Below are 18,814 nucleotides of genomic sequence, written 5' to 3'. Positions count from 1 at the left end.
TGGGCAAACTTTTTGGCCCTCGGGTCACATCAGGTACAGAAATTGTATGGACAGCCAGGTAGGAAAAGCTGGGGGAGGCTATGCCTCCCCAAACAGTGAGGCATGGCCTGGCCCCCACTCCCTATCCAGCACCCTGGAATCCCCACCCCCATACAACACCCCCCCCACTAGGCCCCCCAGCCCTCTATCCAACCCTCCCTGCTCTCCCCGCCCCTGTGGGGTGGGGGAAAGGGGGGCTCAGTCCTTTCCCTGTGTGTTTTCCCTGCTCGGTTGGTTGCTCTCCTGGCAGGCAGGCAGGCAGGGCTTGCTCACTGTCTGGCCTTGGCTGCTGGGGACAGGGGCCAAGCATGCTGGGGTGGAGGGGGGCCCTGGCTTGCCCTGCCCCTGTCCCCAGGAGCAGGGTCCAGGCCCCTTGACCGCACCACTGCTTCTCGCCTCCCACCCCCCTCAACTCCCCCTACTCCCTGACCGCAATGCCCTGGAGCCCCAGGTCTGGCAGCAATATAGCCGGAGCTGCAGCCACGCTGCTCAGGTGCTGGGGGAAATGATGTGACTGCAAGGGAGGGGAGCAGAAGGGGTGGGGCCAGGGGCTAGCCTCCCTCCCGCTCACCACGCTGCCCGAGGAATTGGGCTGGCTCCTCCATAAGCCTGTCCTGACCCTGCTCCCTGGCAGGAGCTCAGGGGCCAGAGGGAAGGGTCCTGCAGGCCAGATGTGGACCATAGATTGCCCCCCTCTGAGCTATCTGGAAGAAAAGGGGTGTTTGTCCCTTTAAGGGCTCTTTTCAAGGGACAGGGGAGTGGAAGGGAGAAAGGGATGGACAAAAAAGAAAAGGAGTACTTGTGGCACCTTAGAGACTAACAAATTTATTTGAGCATAAGCTTTCGTGAGCTACAGCTCACTTCATCGGATGCATTCAGTGGAAAATACAGTGGGGAGATTTACACACACACACACAGAGAGAACATGAAACAATGGGTTTTATCATACAGACTAACACGGCTGCTACTCTGAAAACTGTAAGGAGAGTGATCACTTAAGTTTGTTAGCTTCTAAGGTGCCACAAGTACTCCTTTTCTTTTTTGTGAATACAGACTAACATGGCTGCTACTCTGAAACAAAAAGGAAAGACTTTGGAAGCAAGTTGTTTTTCACTATAGTAATTAAAATGTGTATTTTAGATAAGGGCGGTCTTTTGAAGGATTTATTTTAAAAACTATGTGTCTGAAGAGCCAAGCATTTAAGGCTAAAGGTGATTTTGCATCTAAAAATCTGTGATTTTATAATCTTCACCAACTCACTAATGAAATATTTTTAAAGCAAATTTTAAACTAAGGTCCTGTAGACTAACATGTTCTGAGTAAATATTACAGTAACGATAACTGTTTTTGTCAGTAAATTCAGAAACTGACAGTATATACCTGGGGGTTGGCAAATGCCTATTATATGGCTTTATTACCACTTGGATGGCTCTTTAACAGTTTCAGTGTTGAGCTAATAGGTCTGGCAGGCTGGAAGGCTTTTTCATTTAAAGATACTAGATCCCCTCCAGAGTAAGTCACCAGGCTGCAGCAACAGCTGTGGGAGCCTCCAGGAAGGGTCAGAACAGTGATAGGAAGAGGTGAGAGGATGGATACTAAGACCCAGTGGTGCCCCAAATTTTCAGGTGCCTTACGCAGCCCCCTATGCCTAAGGATGGCCCTGGCGACCAGGGCCAGGCTGTTGGAGGAGTGGCAGGGCCAGTGCTGGGGGGCAGGCTGGGCTGTGGGAGGAGGGGTGGGGCCAGTGCTGGGCACAGACTATGAGTGGGGAATGACAGGCGGGGCCCGTGCGCTAGGGGCAGGGCTGTAGGAGGGGTGGGGCCAGGGAGAGGCCAAACTGTGAGGGGAAGGGCCAGTGCGGTGGAGGTGGGGCAGGGTCGCTGCAGATGGGGGCCAGTTACGAGAGGAGGGGCGGGATCACAGAACTGGAGCGGGGGAACACGGCCTGTGAGGGGATCAGGCGGGCGGTCTGTGGGAGGAGGAGCTGGACTGCAGCGGCTCCGCTCACTGTCTCAAGGCAGGTTCACGGGGTGCTCCCCTGCAAGAGAGGAGGAAAGCAACACTACGGCTTTCGGCGCCTGCGCAGGGCAGTGCAGTGCTCTGCTGGCGCCTGCGCAGGGTGATGGCGGAGCCGTGGCTGGGCTGGGAGGCGCCGGGCCGGGCGTTGCGGGGCCTCGCCTGGTTGGGGCAGGAGTTCGCGGCCGACTGGGCGGCTCAGGACCTGCGGGCCGCGGTCTTCCAGCTGCTGTTGCTCTGGTTGGGCCTCAGCCTGCTGGGCATCCACCTAGCCTGGCGGCTCCACGGGGGCCGCGTCAGCCGCCTTTGCTGCCGCCCAGGTACGGTCCGAACCGAACCCCCCGGCCGGGCCCCCGAGAACCTCCCCCGGGCTGGGCTGGGCTGCTGCGCAGGTACGGGCCCCCTTCTCCCGGGATGAACCGAACTCCCGGGCTGGGCCCCGAACCCGCCCCGGGCTAGGCTGCACTGCCGCCCGGGTACCGACCAAACCGGGCTGAATCAACCCACCTGGCCGGGTCAAACCGAACGCCTGGGCTGGGCTGCCAGACAGGTACCGACCCGAAACCCCTGGGCCGAGCTCTGCTGCTGCCCTGGTACCGAACCGGACCCCTGGGCTGGGCCGCCGACCAGGTACCCACCGCAACCAAACCCTTGGCCGGACACCGAACCGTGGGCCAGGCTGCCGTCCAGGTGCTGACCCGAACTGACTCCCCGGCTGGGCTGCTGGTCACTATCAACCGAACTGAATCTCCTGCTCTAGGCAGGGCTGACGCTCAGGTACTGACTGAGCTGTGCTATAGGGAATGTGGTGGGACCCGGCACCCAGTGAGGGGCCAGCTCCAAATGCGGGAGCCCTGGAGGATGGCCTGTTGCCCAAAGTGCCGTGCCCCTGGCGATCCTGCCTAACCTAGGCAGTCCCAAGTACTGTCGGGAGCTGGGGCTGGAGCCAGCCCTGTCTCTGGCACCCAGATCCCAGCAGCATACCTGGGCAGAGCAGCCTAGGCACCTTGTGCCAGGCCCTGCCCCAGCAGCTGCCCACCCCACAGGTTGAGTGGGCCTGGCTCTAGCTATTAGGGAGAACTGGGGCTCCAAACTATGTAAGGCATAGGTCAGGGGTTGCTGCTGGGCCTGGCCCTGGGAGACCAGCTGTGGGCGAATTATAGCACTTCTCTCACTCTCCTGGGCTTGTTTGGGCAGGTAGCCTGTTCTGATTGGCTTCCTGCCCTCTCCCAGTGGCCTGTTGTGCACAGGTTTGTCCCATAGCACCACCGCTTCAGAGCCATTCCTCGTGGAATCTGGGCTGGGGACACTGTGCCCATGTCTGTGTGCCTTGCCCTGGTGCCCATGGGGCTGAGTGAGCCTGGGGAGCAGGTGAGACTGCCAGGGGCAGGGAACGGTGCTCTTCTTCACACTGTCTCACCTACAGGCTGGAGGGGGGCAGTGAGGACTAGGGCACACACCCTTGCACGTCCCTGGCTGCTTGTGGGCCCCCGCCCACCCAGAGGAGAATCCAGGAGCACTTGCACCATTGCCCAGGCAGCATGAAAGGGGCTGGCTTGTGTCTAGCAGCTCCCTGGTACCAAGGGGGGGAACCAGGTGCTGGCCTGGCTGTGGCATATGGAGCAGCTGCTAGGTATTGCCTGAGTATCCTTCAGCAAGGTGCCTGTTGCCTGCCCCCTGCTGAGCCCTGTCTGGCCCCGCCCTGACTGCTCCTTCGCCTTGTTTCCAGGCAGAGGTGGCCAGAATGGAGGGACCCCCGCTGGTGCCTCATATTTCCCCAGCTGGTGAGTGCTTCCTGCTGCTCAGTCCTGTGCCGCTCAGCAGGGGGCTTACAGGCATGGAGTCTGGCCCTGCCCCACCTCACCAGTTCATAAGGCTCCTTCTCCAAAGGCAGCTCCAGGCCTCAGAAACAGCTAGTCCTGGCCCATGCACTGCCAGAATGCGGGGCTCTGAGGTGGGCAGAAGCCCAGCTCTGGCAGCTGCTTCCCTGCCAGCAGGGGGAGCCTTGCCATGCCTGCCCTGGGTGGGGGTCACCCCAGTGGTGGCTCTCATGCCCAGGCAGTGCAGCGGGATGTATGGGTTGGTGTGCCCTAGTGGCAGTGCCCATCCCCACAGGATCTGTGTGCATATGTGGAGCCTGCCAGAGGACTCCACCCATCCTTTCCCACTCTGACCCCGGGCTACTCACTGCTCTCCAGTCCTCTGAGCTGCAGGAGCCGAGCCTCAGGTGTCTAGGGCATGCCCCAAAGCTCTGTTTATGGCGCCTGCTCTCTTCTCACCCTCCTGTAGGGACAGCTCAAGCAATGAGGCCATGAAGATGCACCGAGAATGAGGCGTGGACAGATACGCTGGTGGGCAGGGGCATACCTGGGACAGCTCAACCCATGGACCCAGCGCTGCCAGCCAGAGAAACTGGCTTTGCACCTTCGCTGCATTGGAGACCGCAGCCATGTCATCTGTGGGCTAGCCCCTGGCTAGCAGGGAGCTGTGCAGCCAGCTGGCCTGTGCCATCCCAGCTGGACTCTGCATAGCCTCTCAGGCAGGGCAAGCTGTGATCTCACCCCTGTGCTCACTTCTGGGGGCATCTGCACTGCCCCAAGCACATCAGCCCTTCCTCCTACCTGCCCCAAACAAAACAGGCCCCTGCAGTGGCCACAGGCCTGTGTCCCCGGTGTACATGGGGGGGCGGTGCATAGTCTGTGCCTCAGTGGTCATCATGCCCAGCTTAAATCTTCCTCGAGCACATGCCCCTGAGCCCTGCTCCAAGCCCCTTCCCACAACTCCTGTCCACGGCTGCCCCCACCCTGATGAGCCAAAAGCCTTCTCATCCCCTAGCCCCTTCCAGGGAAAATTGCCCCCATCCCTCCTTCCCTGCTGCCAAGCCCCCTCCTTTGCCCCCAGGGATTGTGTGCCTCATACACCTGTACCACTTCCTGCCCCAGCGGCCAAAGTGGGAGGTCCTACTTCCTGCTGCTAGAACTCCTTTGCTCCCTGCAACCCGGGCCCGTGAGGCAACTGCAGCTGCTCCTCAGAGGGGCGGGATTCTGCTCCTGGGCACAGGGGATCTGCAGGGCAGGATGGCAGCGCCTGTCGCCATCCCACTGGTTACACAGCATGGAAGCAGAGAGCTGAGCTGCCCACCTCCCTGGGGTTTGGTGGTGTGGGGGGCCCTGGGGCAGCCCCTGGCTGCTCTTGCCCTGTTCAGTGTCTCATAGCAGTGTTAAGAGTGATAGCCCACTGGCACCTGGGTAGCAACACTGGCAGCTTCCACACACCTCCCATGCCATCTGCCTGGGCCACATGAGGCCTTCCTAGGCCAGGGCCCTCTGCCAAGGTGCCAGTCCTTGGGATCAGAGCAGGAACAGCATGTCCATGGCAAACCCAGCCTAGGGGCCAGGGTGCCTCTCAGGGCAGTAGGAATAGCTAGCCCCAGGTACTTTCAGCCCCACCTGCAGTGAGCGAGGGTCCCTCCAAGCTCAGGAGGGGTAGGGCTCAGAGGCAGCACCTGGCTAATGACCTGGCAGGCACATGGTGGCACAACTGGGCTTGGAGCCTGGTACCTGTATCCCAGGCTAGGCCCTTAGGCCTAGGGCCAGCTGCTGTCCCTCTGCACCCTGCCAGGCCCTGGCTAAGGGCAATGGCCTGGCTCCTGTGGCCTTATGGTACCTGCTGGCTGGATTAAATCCCTCTGCTGTGATCATGCTGCCGTTCCATTACTGGGGGGTACTGTGTCCATCCTGGATCTCTGTGACCCTGTCCCTGGAGGAGGGGACCCCTGCTCCTCAGGGAGATGCTGTCCTAGCTGGTGGATGCTGTTGCTCTTCAGGCATTTGGAGCAACTGCCTTGAACCACTTCCCCCATCTCTTGCTGGAAGAGGGTCTCCCTGGTCTCACTCCCAGCTGGGGGCAAGGGCAGGAGCATGAAGCAGACGCATGCCATGCTGGGGGGAGGGGGTGGGGGGGCAAAACCCCCATGGCTGCTTTTGAAAAGGCCTGTAGTTGGTCCCTGATGGCACAGGGCTGGCCCTGGCACCCTAGTTTACCCACAGCCCCAGTATGCCCAGTCTCTTTTCCCCTTTCTCATGGGGGCAAGGTGTGCTGGCCTCTCCGCCTGCAGGGCCAGGTGGCATGTACCACCCCCGTGCAAGGGCTAGCTCTCCAGTGGGCTGAGCTGTTCTCCCCAGCTCTGCCACTGCCCCTGGCAGGCCCCATTGGGGGTTATGGGCTCCAGGCAAGTGGGGGACCCAGAATACTCAGAAGCCACACGTGAGCAGTGGCGGCTGAAGGCTATTCTCCAGGCTGTGCCTTCTGGGTGCTGCATACTGCCAGTCTAGCATGGGTAAAGAGTGGCAGAGCAGGAGTGGAGTCAGGGGGTCTTTAATGGAGAATCACAGCCCAATTACAGAAAAGGGGGACGCCCAGGCGGGCTGGGGCAGCAGAGGGGCTTTCACTTTGCCAGCCCATTGCCTGTCAGCATGTGGCAGAACAGAGCATGTCTGGACACAGGGCACAGCTGAGAGGCTGCTCCCCCCGACAACCAACAGGCTGGCCTGGTTTGACATCAGCCTCAGATGGCCTTGGCATTGGCTGGGCAGTGCATGGCTGGACATTGGCTCTGTGCCCCCAGAGGGGCACAGCCTTGCTTGGACAGGTGGCACTGTGGGGCCAGGCTGTCCCTTGGGGAGTCCTGATTGGGGATGTGGCTTTTCATGTGGGGCAGAGAGGTGCATGCTGATTAGTTGGGGTGGGTGGGAGACGTGGCTTGCCAGCAGTGCCTCACTTGAGCATGTGGTAGCGGGTGGGCACAAAGGGCATCCTGGTGACCAGGGCAGGGCAGCTCTTCTTCCGCACCTCCACTGCCAGCATCGTGCCCACCCGGCTCTGCTCGCCTTCCACATAGCCCATGGCCACGTTCTTCTTCAGGCAGGGAGAGGGGCAGCCACTGGTCACTTTGCCTGGGCACAGGAAGCACAAGTGGTAGATTAGCATGGGCAAAGCCATGCCAGCCCCCCAGCACTGCCAGCAGACCCCACACATGCAGCTGTGCCATCCTCCTTGATGTGGGGCCCAGCTTGTGAGCTTTGCAGGTCGGAGCCTGTCACACAGGGAGACAGACACGCCAAGTGTGTCAGGGTCAGGGTCCTGCCCCCTGGGCTGCAGCACAGCGAGGGGAAGGGAGGCCAATACAAGTGGGCTAATGAAGGGCTAGCCAGGCCCAAGAACCCCCACAAGGGCCGCATTCCTGCCTGCCCCACCTACCAATGGGTCTGCCCTCCAGGCTCAGGATGGGCATGTGTGGACGGATGGGGGGGCCCGTGGAAATCAGCCCCACGCGCTTGCGCTTCACCTTCCCTTTGATCTGGGGAACAATGACCGTGGCACCGGGGAAATCCATGGCCACCCGGCGCCGCTTCCCTGCAGGCAGTGAGACAGGCCAAGTTAGGGGGTTGGGCGCCCCTCGCCCACACCACCAGCACTCCAAACCCTGTCCCACCCCCATCCCCTGGCCCTCTAGGTGTCTGGCCAACCCCCATGCCATGGCCTTCTGGGGGCCTGGCCAAGCCCCCCACGCACAAAGTGCCCCACAACCTGTTCCCCCCCAACCACAAGGGCTCTCACTGTCCCTGTGTCTCCATTCCCCAAGGCATCTAGCACCCCTGTTCCAGCCTCCAGTCCCCATACCAGGCTCACCCACCCCCTCAAGGTGCTCCTCACTGCTGTTGTTAAGGTGCCCAGGCCCTGCCATGCCTGTCCTGCTCCTTGCCCCTTCCTACCCAGGGTCCACACCAGAGCCGCCTCCACAGGTGTGGTCGTCTCGTCAATGTCGTTGCCATAGAGACAGAGCCCTGCCTCCAGGCGCAGGCTGTCCCTGGCCGCCAGCCCAGCCAGCTGCACTTGTGGGTCCCTGAGCAGCAGCTCCACCAGCTCCACCGCGCGTCCCACGGGCACCGAGATCTGAGCCAAGCAATGGCAGGCATGGTAAGTTCCAGCTTCCTCCCACCAGGCAGTGCCTGAGCCAGCACTGTGCCACCCACGGGACACCTCGCCCCCTCCCTGCCCCACCAGGGCTGCTTCTGCTTTGGTACCTCCGCCCTCCCCTCCCCTGGGCCCGGCAGCACGGTACCTCCACACCATCCTCTCCGGTGTAGCCGCAGCGTGTCACCCTACAGCCTGGCACGCCAAACACGACCATCACCATGCTACTCATGAAGGGCAGCTTGGCCAAATCATCCGAGACGCCTGTCTGCAGCACCCGCACCGCCGAGGGACCTGGGCACAGAGAGCACAGGAGGAGCTCAGCGTGAGCCTCAGCATCCCGGGAATAGCGCCCACTCTGGCAGGGCACGAAGGACTTGGGGCAGAGCCGGCAGGGGAAGTTTCAGTATGTCTGACTCGCAACAAATGGGTATTTCCTGCCAGCTCCCCTGCTGCTCTCTCAACGCTGCCCCACACAGCCATTCTGCCAGGGCCTGCCAGTGCCATGCACTGGGCCCCAGGGCTGCGCAACCCCCACCAGGCAGATTTTGTTCCAAGTTTCATCAGTCCTGTAAGAGATTGAGCGAGTCAGCATTTCTGACCCACCCCCAGCTCCGGGACAGCTCTGCCCAGGAATGATGGGCCTTGACCCTCGCCTGGCAACCCCAATACCAAGGCAGTGTTGCCTGTGTTTGCCAACTCCCCCCTGCACTGGTGGGGGATGGGGTGAGCACAGCAGGGCCGAGGGGTCTGTGCCATCAGCTTCTCTCTATAGGACATCCTGCCCCATTCCCATGCCCTTGGGGAGTCACACCTTGGCTTGGCCAGCCTGGCAGGAGAACCAGCACCATCAGCTCTGGGCATGGCAGCAACTCCAAACGAGGGTGACCCCAATGGGGGGGAAGGGGCTGTCAGTGCAGGGCCCTGGTGCAGGGACATGCTGGCAGCCCTGGGTGGGCGGCCTGTTACCTTGCAGAGCCAGCAGCGCGTTCTCAGAGACCTCCAGGTGCACATCGCCACCTGCAGCCCTCAGCTCTTCTGCTCGGTCCTGGATCGGAGACAAGCACAGGTGAGAACAGGGCAGAGCAGGGACAGAGCCCAGCTCCTGAGGGCAGGTCAGCAGCTAGACCCTGGACCAGCATCGGACCTGCCTCCAGCCCTGCACGGGGGATGGATTCTTCCGCCTCCGCCATTCAGGGAGCCCCCTGGCAGCCAGGGCTGCAGCTCCATGGGGAAGGGCACCAGCAGGGCAGCACTAGCATAGCAGGGAGAGAGCAGGCGCCCAGCAATGATCCCATTCTCAGGGTCACTGCAGGATCCAGGCAAGGGGTGCCCAGCCACACACATACCTGCATCAGGACCCAGTCCTTGTCCCTGCAGCCTGCGTTGGACACCACATAGAGGTGCTGCTCTGAGGTGCTGGTCACAATCAGGTCGTCGAGGATGCCTCCCTCCTCATTAGTGAAGAGAGACAGGGTGCCCTGCGAGCGAGGCCATGCTGAGCCTGAGCAGCCACAAGCCACAGAGCAGACCCGCCCAACGACCCCCCCCACCCCCCACCCTTGAAACTCGAGCCAAGGCCACAGATCACCAGCATGCCATGCAGTGTCTCCTAATGGCCCTTCAGTGAAAGACCCCTGCAAGCCCAGCCCTGGGCTCCCCCCATCTGCTGGTGCCCCTCACTCCCGACCGCAGCCCCTGGTAGCCCAGCCCCGGGTCTCTAACTGAACAGAGGATGGAGTTAGTTTCATGATGGATTTGTGCTATGGGACACCCCCCACCCCCCAGCTCTCTGACCCCATGGCCAGAGCAGGATGGGTGAGCAGCTGAGGTGGCCACATCTCCTGTGACGAATGGGGCAATTTTCTGCGCTCGTTATGAACCATCTGACTCGGGATCTATCCATGTGGCGTTACTACCCCAGAGGGGAGAAGCGATTTGCTTCCTGGGACATGGAAGGTGTTGGAGCCACAGAGTCACCAGGGCTGCCTGGGCCCAGATAACACATTGTTTCCTAGGTGAGCTCCTCACCCCACTCGGCAGGGAGCTGAGTGCCCCACCGGGCATATGGCAGGAGCTGCCAGGCTGCTGCTGCACATAGAGCAGGGGCAGAGGGGTCTAGGGCTAGGGCTCCCCTCAACTGTGGCTCTGCCCATGCCCAGGCTGCCCTAAGACCCACTGCTATTGTCTCCAGGGCACTACAAAGACTCCTGGCCATGAATGGGGGAGGGCATCTCACACCCACCGTACCTGGTCCGGCTTCAGCTCCGCGATGTCCCCAACCACCATGCTCTCCATGAACTTCACCCGGTCCCGGCCAAACACCTTGGTCTGGGGAGGAGACATTGTTGAGGGTCTTGTCTCCGCTGGCTGGCCAGGCAGTTGGCTTGGGCTGCAGGGCGGTTTCATTGCCATGTAGATGTTCTGGCTCCAGCTGTAGCCCGGCTCTAGGGCCCTCCCACCACGCAGGATCCTAGATCCTGGCTCCAGCCTAAGCCTGGACTTCTACACGACAATTTAACAGCTCCTCGTGCCAGTCCCATGACCCGCAACAATGGCATGGGCCAGCTGTGGGCATCTCCAGCATGGGCACAGCTTGAGACCAGCTTGCCAGCCCTGCCCCATAGCCATTAAGACATGCCCAGCCCCCATCGCAGAGAGCCCCGTGCCAGTTCTGCTCCCCCACCCCCATCGCAGAGAGCCCCCTGCTGGCCCTACCCCATCACAGAAAACTGTGCATCGGCCCAGACCCCCACCCCCATCGCAAAGAGCCCCACACCAGCCCTGCCCTCTCCACTCCCATCGCAGGGAGCCCCGTGCTGGCCCTGTCACCTCCACCCTCTTTGCAGGGAGCCTTGCACCAGCCCTTCTCCCACATCGCAGGGAGCCCCGCGCCAGTCTTGAATCCTCCACCCCTATCGCAGAGAGCCCTGCACCGGCCCAGCCCCCCACATCTCAGAGAGCCCCGTGCCAACCCTGCCCCCTCCACCCCCATTGCAGGGAGCCCTGCGCTGGCCCTTCCCATTCATCACAGGGAGCCTTGCAATGGCCCAATCCCCCACATCTCAGAGAGCCAGCCCTGCCCCCTCCACCCCGATTGCAGGGAGCCCAGCAGTGGCCCAGGCCCCTGCATTGCAGAGAGTACCCCACACTGCACCCTCCAGCCCCACCACATCACATAGAGCCCGGTGTTGGCCCTGGCCCTCTCCCATCAGAGAGAGCTCCATGCCGGCCCTGCCTACCCCCCTCCGGCATCAGAGAGAGCCCCATGCCAGCCCTGCTCCCCTCTCCTCTGCCATTGCAGAGAGCCCTGCGCCGATCCAGCCCCTCCACCACCCCCCCCCCCGCCATTGCAGAGAGTCCTGCCCTGCCCCTGCTCCTGCTCCTGCTGGCAGGGCTGGGTACTTGTGTATTAAGATATTTTTAAGGTGCCCGATGCAAGCAGGGGAGGGCAAGTGAGCCAGGACTCCTGGGTTCCATTCTCTGCTCTGCCCTAACTCGCTGTGCAGCCTGGCTGAGTCCCTGCCCTGTTTCAGGAGGGCCACAGTTCTAGTCACACCCCTAAGATCCGACTCTGGGCAGTGCTGGCTGGCCCTGCCTGGGCCTCAGTTTCCTCATCTCAGGGTGTCTTCAGGCTTGTCTACAAGGTGACCGGATGCACAGTGAATGGGGTGTACAGCTTCCTGGCCTGCATGCGGTCAGGCTGTGAGCACAGGGGACCCTTGGCTGGGAGCGGCTGGGGCGGGCGATGCTACCTGCAGCATGTGGGAGACGTCAAAGAGGGAGCAGTGCCGGCGTGTGTGCAGGTGGGACTCCAGGTGGCTCAGTGCATACTGCACGGGCATGCTCCAGCCAGCGAAGTTCACCATCCTGCCGCCCTGCTGCTGGTGGAAGGCGTGGAGGGGCGTCTGCTTCAGGCTGTCCTGCAGGGCGAGAGAGGACTGGATCAGGTCGGCCCTGGCACTAGAACCTCCCAGCAAGAGGGGCTGGGCTTGGCAACTGGCACAGAGCCACAGGTTCAGGGCACAGCTTGGCTCCCTGCCGGGAAGGGTCGATGGGCACTGCCCCAGGGCAATGTTCCTGTCATGGGGCAGATTACCACCTGAGGACCGCACACAGTCAGAGCTCGGGCACCCTCCCGTGAGACAGGGCTGAACCTGCAGCTCACCCCCAGGAGTACTCCTGTGGGCAGGACGGAGAGAGAATGGCACAGACCAGCTGGTACCTCAGCCACACTTGTGAAGCGGCAGCCCCTCCCTGAACAGCTTGGGGCTAGCTCGCAGGGTCTCCCTGCGCTGCCCCCAGGCTAGGAGCATGCCCAGGGCTGTAGGCTCTGTCCCCGCACCACCCCCGCTGCTCCTCCCTGCCCAATGCCAGCCTCAGTTTGCAGGGCTGCGCCCCAGACCAAGGGACGCCAGCTGGCACCACAGTGGGAAACTGGCAGCCCTGCCCCAGAGTAACCCCAGTGCCAGGCATGTCTGGGGCCCAGGGATGCAGGCTCCAGGGGAGACCATCTCGGTCTTGCTGGGGAACCCCCAGGCTTCCCCCTTTGGGCTGTAGCCATGCACTGAAACTGTCAGCATGAGCCCCTCCCCCTGGACCTGCTCCAGATGGGGAAGGTCTGGGGGCACTCTGCTCCCCGCTCTGGGCTCCCATTCCAGAAGTTTTAGCAGCACATGTCTATGCCGGCTGAGGCCTCTGGCTGCAGCACTGGCTTGGACACTCATCTTGAGGCACAGGAGGGGGTCTCCAAGGGGCCCCAGAAGGGAGAGGAGCCCCCAGGCTGGCTGCCAGGGCCTCAGCTCAGAACCAGGCTGCAGGTCTGAGCCCATGTGGGTTTTCCAAGAAGCCCAAGAAGGGGAACCTGCCCCAGTGCCAGAGCCAGAGACTGGACTAATAGGAACGTTCAGCCGCCAGGTTTCTGGCTCCTCCCCCCCCCCATAGTGCTGTCCCCCACACTGTAGGGGTGCCAGGACCCCCAGGATTCGGCCATGCTCCCCAGGCTGGCACAGAACAGGCAGCAGGGGACACAACACCCCCTGCCACTCCCACCGTGGCCATGCCCAGCAAGAGAGAGATGGCTTTGAGGGGGAGCTTTGGTGCCAGCCTGGCAGCACCGTGCTGCAGCAGCATCCCCTTCCCCTCATACCAAGAGCTGCCAACACCCAGCACAAGACTGGACTCCCCTTTATGGCAGTGTCGGCTCCCCGGGGCGTGATGGACACGGCCCTCGCAACCTGCCGAGACAAAGCCAGAACCCCAGGCTGGGGTCCATGGTGCCTCCCTGGTGGATGGAGGGGAGCGGGGCATCCTTGCCTGGGGGGGACACGACAAGGGCTGTATTTACTGATGGCAGAGCATTCAGGGTGCCGCACGGACAGCCCAGGGCTGTGTGCACTGATCAAGGGGAGCTCCTGCCCTTTGCCCAGCACGTGCCCTCATTATCGGTAATTGGCATATCCAAGGTCACTGCGGGGGAGGCGTCCTGCTGTCCCTACCTCTTGCTTCGCTCCCCCTCCACCAGGTCTCTCTGGCCCCTGCTCTTTGCCAGTCTCCCATCCCTACCCTGCCTGCAGAGAGATCAGTAGGAAGAGTCCACATTCATTATTAGGATTCAGAGTTGGCACCAAGACAGGCTCACCCCAATCCCCGGGGCAGGCTCTCTGCACACCCGGCCAGCCACCACCACAGCAGGGGCACAGAAGTGCAGAGGGCAGCTGGATGGGCAAAAGGAGAGCAGCTGGGAGGTGTAGCCTGGGGGGACGGGACATTTGGGAATATGGGGGGGGGCACACCAGTTGGGGAGGACAGGGGGTACAAAGAATAGTCAGGAGACATATGGGAGGAGGACACGGGACATAGTCCCGAAGACTAGTGGGGGCAGTAGGAGGACATGTAGGAGGGGGCAGTTGGGTGGGGCAGGTTGGGGAGGGGGCAGCTGGATTCTCTACAGCAGCCCTAGCTACAAATTAAATTTGTTTTTATCCCAAAGCCAGGATGTAGGCGAGGAATGCAAAGTCAGGGGCCTGGAGGGGGTGTTCAAGCAGTCAGGGGGGTGGCAGTTGGGGCAGGTTGTGTATTGGGGTGGTGGGGGGTGGTAGTGGGCAGTGGGAGGTCAGGGGTGGGATTTGGGGGGCAGCAGAGGATCAGGGAAGAGCAGGGGGAGCTCAGGGGCTATTATGGGGTTGGAGTTTGGGGGTGTTGGGTATTGGAGGCAGCGATTAGGGGTTGGGAATCAGGGGTAAGGGGTGGGGAATTGGTGGGGTGTCAGGGAGTACCAGGGCAGGAGGGGGGTAGGAGTTGGAAGTGGTAGGAGGGTCGGGGCAGAAGTTGGGGGCTGTGGAGGGGCAGTCAGGGGGTGTCAGGTATCAGGGGCAGCAAGTATTGGGGGGCAGCATGGGGTCTGGGTAGGGAGGGGGGAGGATTCAGGGGTGTCAGAGGGCAGGGGGTGGGGGCTGGGACTCAAGGGGCAGAAATTGGGGATGGGAGTCAGGGAGTATCAGGGAGTCGGGGCGGAAGTTGGTAGCGGTGGAAGAGGCAGTCAGGGGTTGGGGCAGTGGGGACCGGAGCCCGGGACAGTCCCTGCGCAGGACACAGGCCGGACTGTGGGGGTCGCACCCGGACGCCGGGGTCCCCCCGCCCCCGCTCACCGGCCCAGAGCTGCAGCAGCGCCGCCGCCCGCCCGCCCCGGGCTCCAGGCCCCGGGGCCCGACCCGCAGCGCAGTCCGACCGCCCGCCCGCAGCATCCCGCAGGCTCTGAGCCCGGGCCTGCCCCCGGCACTGCAGGTTGGGAAATGCGGCCGCCGGGGGAAGAGGGGTTTAACGCCGGGGGAGGGGATAACTCGGAGGAGCTGCGGGGGGAGGGGTTTAACGCGGGGGGGGAGCTGCGGGAAAGGGGATTAGCAGCGGGGGGAGGGGTTTAACGCAGTGAGGGGAATGCGGGGGGAGGGAATTAACTCGGGGAAGCTGTAGGGGGAGGAGATTAATGCGGGAGAGGAGAGCTGTGGGGGAGGGGTTTAATGCGGTGTGGGGAGGAACAGCTGTGGGGGACTCCTGCCTCATGTGATCTCTGTGCCCCCCGGGCCCCTCGGGAGGCTGGGGCACTTTGGGTGCTTTGCCAGCACCAGGGAGAGCCCGGCCTGCAGGGGACCTGGGGCTTCTGGTGTGGCAAGGGTGTGTGGGACCCGGGCCCACCTCCCCCATTCTACCCCGGGCCCCCAGCCAGATACACGTGGGTCTGTCTGAACTCCAGGGCTGCCAGGTGCCCCAATCCCAGTAGAGGCCCCTGATGCCGCTCACACAGATGTGAACTGCAGGGTGCCATTAGGCTGCATGCTGGGATGTGCCCATTGCAGGGACAGCCTGTGCCATGACCATGGCAGCGTGGCTGCGGCACCTGCCCAGCTCCCCAGGATTTCGGGCTGTGGAGCATGGCTCCAAGTGTAAGGTGTTCACAACCTGGGGCTCCCATCCCCTGCGGCAGCATCCCTGGGCTATATGTTCACCTGTGCACACACCTCATCTTTGGGGGGCCAGCCTTTGGCTTGTCACGGCGCCCCAGGAGTGGCACTACACCCCATCCTTGGAGGGTCCCCTCAGTGTGCCAGAGCCCAGGGCAGGGCACCTCTGAGGCTGAGCCCCTGTCTCAAGCTTGCCTGCTTCACCCAGTCTCTCTGCCCAGTGAGTCCTGCTTAGGCCTGGTCTACATTGCAAAGCAAGGTCTGGGCGAGTCCACGTGTCTATGCTCGCACCTTTCTCCTGCCGCCCAGGACAGCAATGCTGTAACACCACAGCAAGTGAGCCATTACAGGTCTTGTGACCCTACCAGTTCTCCTGCACCCATCCCACAGTGCCTCTGTCCCCATGACCAGTCCTGGTTCTGACCTCCACTGCCCAGGGGGCACAGAAACTGGAATGCAATTTCCCAGCATGCAGCCCAATGGCACCCTGCAGTTCACACCTTCCCTCACCTTTTAACTTCCTGTGTGGTTCTGAAATGCCTTTTACTGATTGCCCACCTTGGTGAGCACAGCTGGCAGCTCTCCCTCATTGTGTGCACCTGCCCAACCACCCAGGCCAGCTCCATGCACCAAGAACTGCTTAGACACGCTCCTGCCTGGAGCTACTGGAGTTCCTGGGCTGGCAGGGAGAAGAGGCTTTGCAGGCCTAGCTATGGACCATCGCGATGCACATTGCACAGAGGCTGCAGGAGAAGGGGCATGCAGTGCCGTGCAAAGGAGGGCAACTAGACATTTGGTAGTGCCTCACAGACCTACTGCTTGTACGAGGTGCATACCACCCACACCCCGCAGACCACTGTGGACACCTTGGAGGAGACCCCAGCTGTGAACAGCGAGGCAGGAGAGGAAGGAGGAGGAGGAAGAAGATGTGGCAGTAGGCCAGACACTGATTGAAACGCCGCAAAATTTAGCCAATCCTGCCAGGTCAGCATGGATGAGGCTGCTGATCACAGGAATGGGAGCGGGGGGAAGTATCTACATACATTTGTGATTAAATGGGATTTTTTGTAATGTTTTGTATGAATAATGTGTGTGCTTCAGTTTCCCCTATGTATTGCACAAGTATCTAGGTGGTGGGACAAGGGTGTGTGATCTGTGATCAAGCAGAGGCCGCTAGAGCAGTGGCTCTCAGTCAGGGGTACACGTACCCTTGGGGGTACTCAGAGGTCTTCCAGGGGGTACATCAACTCATCTAGATATTTGCCTAGTTTTACCACAAGCTACATAAAAAACTAGTGAAATCAGTACAAACTAAACTTTCATACAGACAAAATGAGAATATCAGCAGTGTTCTAGTAATAGGATGGCTGTTGACACTTTTTTGTATTTTTATGTCTGATTTTATAAGCAAGTAGTTTCTAAGTGAGGTGAAACCTGGGGTACGCAAGACAAATCAGACTCCTGAAAGGGGGACAGCAGTCTGGAAAGGTTGAGAGCCACTGGACTAGCGGGCAGGTGTGACTGCTGACTGGGCACAGACAATGGCCGACACTCTGGCAACTGATCTTCTGCGGGAGCCAGCCAGAGGTGTTGGAGAACAAAACGAAAGGTGGAGGCCAGGGGTCCGGTTTGCTCGGAAAAGAGACAAAGGCTGACAAGGGGGCACTGGGTGTGACTGAGGGGAGGCTGCTGGAAGCGAGTCAGTCTCCTGGTTTGGGACTTTGGGGTGGGGATCCCCCAATATGGACTTTGTTGTAACTTCCTGCTTTCCGTGGTAACAAGCTCTGTTCTACACTGTGTTCCACACAACTAATAAACCTTCTGTTTTACACATGCTGCGAGTCACCGCTGACTGTGGAGTGGGGTGCAAGGCCCCTCTGGGGGCAGGATGAGGCTTCCACAGGTGACCCATCCAGGGGTACTCACTGCAGGGAGATCATGGTGAGAACAGGGGGCTGAATGCTCCAAGGTCAGACCCATGAGGCGCTGAAGGCGAGCAGGCTGCCCTGGTGAGAGTGGGCCTGAGGGGAGACATGCTGCCCCAGAGTCCTGCCTGGCTTCATTCAGAGCAGTTTCAGAGCCCCCAGTCTGGGACCCCATGACATTATTCTTTCTTTTTCTCCTGTTTTTTGCTTTCCTTGAACTTCCCCCACCCACCCTCCTCTACCAGCCTTTGTTCCCCATTGAAAACCAGAACGCAGCCTATTCGTGGGTTCAGGCAGGTGTCACCTTCACATGGCTTCACTGGGCCAATAGGAGAGAGGGACGGTCAGGGAACACATTCTAACCAGGTGTCCTAGCCATCCGATCCCACAGGCCACAGCAGGCCAGTGTCCAGGGTTTGGGCAGAGGTAGAACAAACAGGAAGAATCGGCATCAGCTTCTCCTGTCTTTGGCTTGTTTGGCAGTGGGGCCATGCAGAATTCTCCGGTATCAGAATGGGGATGTCGCTTTTCTCCCCATGAGAGACCTCAGGGAGACTTCCATGCAGATGCTCTGCAATTCTCTCCCCAAGGTTTCTAGGGAGAGCAGCCTCCTGCCTCCACCCAGGACACTCTCCGCACCACTCTGTGGCCAGTTCTCTAGCACCATTGCAGTAGACAGGCTAGAAGCCTACTGGCCCGGGCCATGCTGGGCAGCCAGTAACAGCTGCCTTTATGACCCGCAGGAGTGAGATACCAGCCAAAATAACTGCCTATGAAAATAGTGCCAGTATATTCACTGCCATTGCTCTATACCAATACCCAGGGAGGAACCAAGCTATAGAGCTACATTGCAATGGAGCATGCCCTCCGCCCAGTCTGGCTGTGCTTTCCAGGGTTTGCGCTGGAGAGCGGTGCAGGTGATGCACTCCAAAGCCACAGTGTCAGTAAGCATTTCTTATTACAGAGATGTGTGAGAATAACGTCAGGGAGCTTTGAGATGTCTCTTTCCCTTTCTGTTCTCCCCCATGTGGAGAGCAGCAACCAGGTACTGACTTTTGCTGTGTCCATCAGCATCCAGTTATTGTGCCCAAACATCTCTGCATCATCCTCATTGCAGCCCTGATGGGAGCAGAGCTGCCTCAGACTGTGCAAATGCTAGAGAACTGTGCAGCCTGTATTAGCAACAGACAAGAGAACCATATGGAGCTCTGCAGGCTTCTGGACGAGAGCTGGCAGACGTCAAATAGCATCAGGCAGGAAAGAGAAAGACGTGAAAATCCTGGGATGTGGACGTTGGCATGGTGGGATTTGGACCCGCTTGGTTCCAGAAAGCCCTGTGAGACTCCCAGTTAGCCCATCAAGCAGTGACAATGTCCCCAAAGGTATTGTGCCCCACGG

General features: G+C 60.7%; 2 protein-coding genes across 4 annotated transcripts; one reads left to right on the top strand and one right to left on the bottom strand.

Moving 5' to 3' along the window:
* The first annotated feature begins 1,969 nt into the window (after nt 1–1,969).
* Nucleotides 1,970–5,752, top strand: TCTA (T cell leukemia translocation altered). Its single transcript, XM_038410054.2, has 3 exons — nt 1,970–2,375; nt 3,785–3,839; nt 4,345–5,752. Exons 1-3 carry the CDS (start codon nt 2,162–2,164, stop codon nt 4,385–4,387), a joined length of 312 nt encoding a protein of 103 aa, XP_038265982.1. The 5' UTR covers nt 1,970–2,161; the 3' UTR covers nt 4,388–5,752.
* A 664-nt stretch (nt 5,753–6,416) lies between these two features.
* Nucleotides 6,417–14,876, bottom strand: LOC119858743 (aminomethyltransferase, mitochondrial). 3 transcript variants are annotated; one of them, XM_038410050.2, is made up of 9 exons: nt 14,682–14,874; nt 11,787–11,954; nt 10,282–10,362; nt 9,381–9,512; nt 9,001–9,079; nt 8,180–8,325; nt 7,830–8,010; nt 7,315–7,470; nt 6,417–7,010 (listed from the first exon to the last, which is right to left on the bottom strand). In XM_038410050.2, exons 1-9 carry the CDS (start codon nt 14,775–14,777, stop codon nt 6,832–6,834), a joined length of 1,218 nt encoding a protein of 405 aa, XP_038265978.1. In that variant the 5' UTR covers nt 14,778–14,874; the 3' UTR covers nt 6,417–6,831. The 3 variants fall into 3 exon arrangements, with proteins under 3 accessions (XP_038265978.1, XP_043374316.1, XP_038265979.1); XM_043518381.1 differs by lacking the exon at nt 14,682–14,874 and adding an exon at nt 13,597–13,748; XM_038410051.2 differs by lacking the exon at nt 9,381–9,512 and having other exon boundaries at nt 14,682–14,876.
* Between the last annotated feature and the right edge of the window lie 3,938 nt (nt 14,877–18,814).

Source organism: Dermochelys coriacea, chromosome 7 (genome assembly GCF_009764565.3).
Source record: "Dermochelys coriacea isolate rDerCor1 chromosome 7, rDerCor1.pri.v4, whole genome shotgun sequence".
Taxonomy (NCBI): Eukaryota; Metazoa; Chordata; order Testudines; family Dermochelyidae; genus Dermochelys; species Dermochelys coriacea.
The sequence above is the reverse complement of the archived record's forward strand: the minus strand, read 5'-3'. Positions and strand labels throughout refer to the sequence as shown.

Excerpts from the sequence above, each read along its gene's own strand:
- TCTA (XM_038410054.2), top strand. The coding sequence starts at position 2,162 with ATGGCGGAGCCGTGGCTGGGCTGGGAGGCGCCGGGCCGGGCGTTGCGG. Across the intron at positions 2,376-3,784 it reads CCGCCTTTGCTGCCGCCCAG|GCAGAGGTGGCCAGAATGGA; the intron begins GTACGGTCCGAA and ends CCTTGTTTCCAG. Across the intron at positions 3,840-4,344 it reads GCCTCATATTTCCCCAGCTG|GGACAGCTCAAGCAATGAGG; the intron begins GTGAGTGCTTCC and ends ACCCTCCTGTAG.
- LOC119858743 (XM_038410050.2), bottom strand. The coding sequence starts at position 14,777 with ATGCTGCGGGCGGGCGGTCGGACTGCGCTGCGGGTCGGGCCCCGGGGC. Across the intron at positions 9,080-9,380 it reads AGGACTGGGTCCTGATGCAG|GACCGAGCAGAAGAGCTGAG; the intron begins GTATGTGTGTGG and ends TCTCCGATCCAG. Across the intron at positions 7,471-7,829 it reads GGCTCTGGTGTGGACCCTGG|GGAAGCGGCGCCGGGTGGCC; the intron begins GTAGGAAGGGGC and ends CACTGCCTGCAG.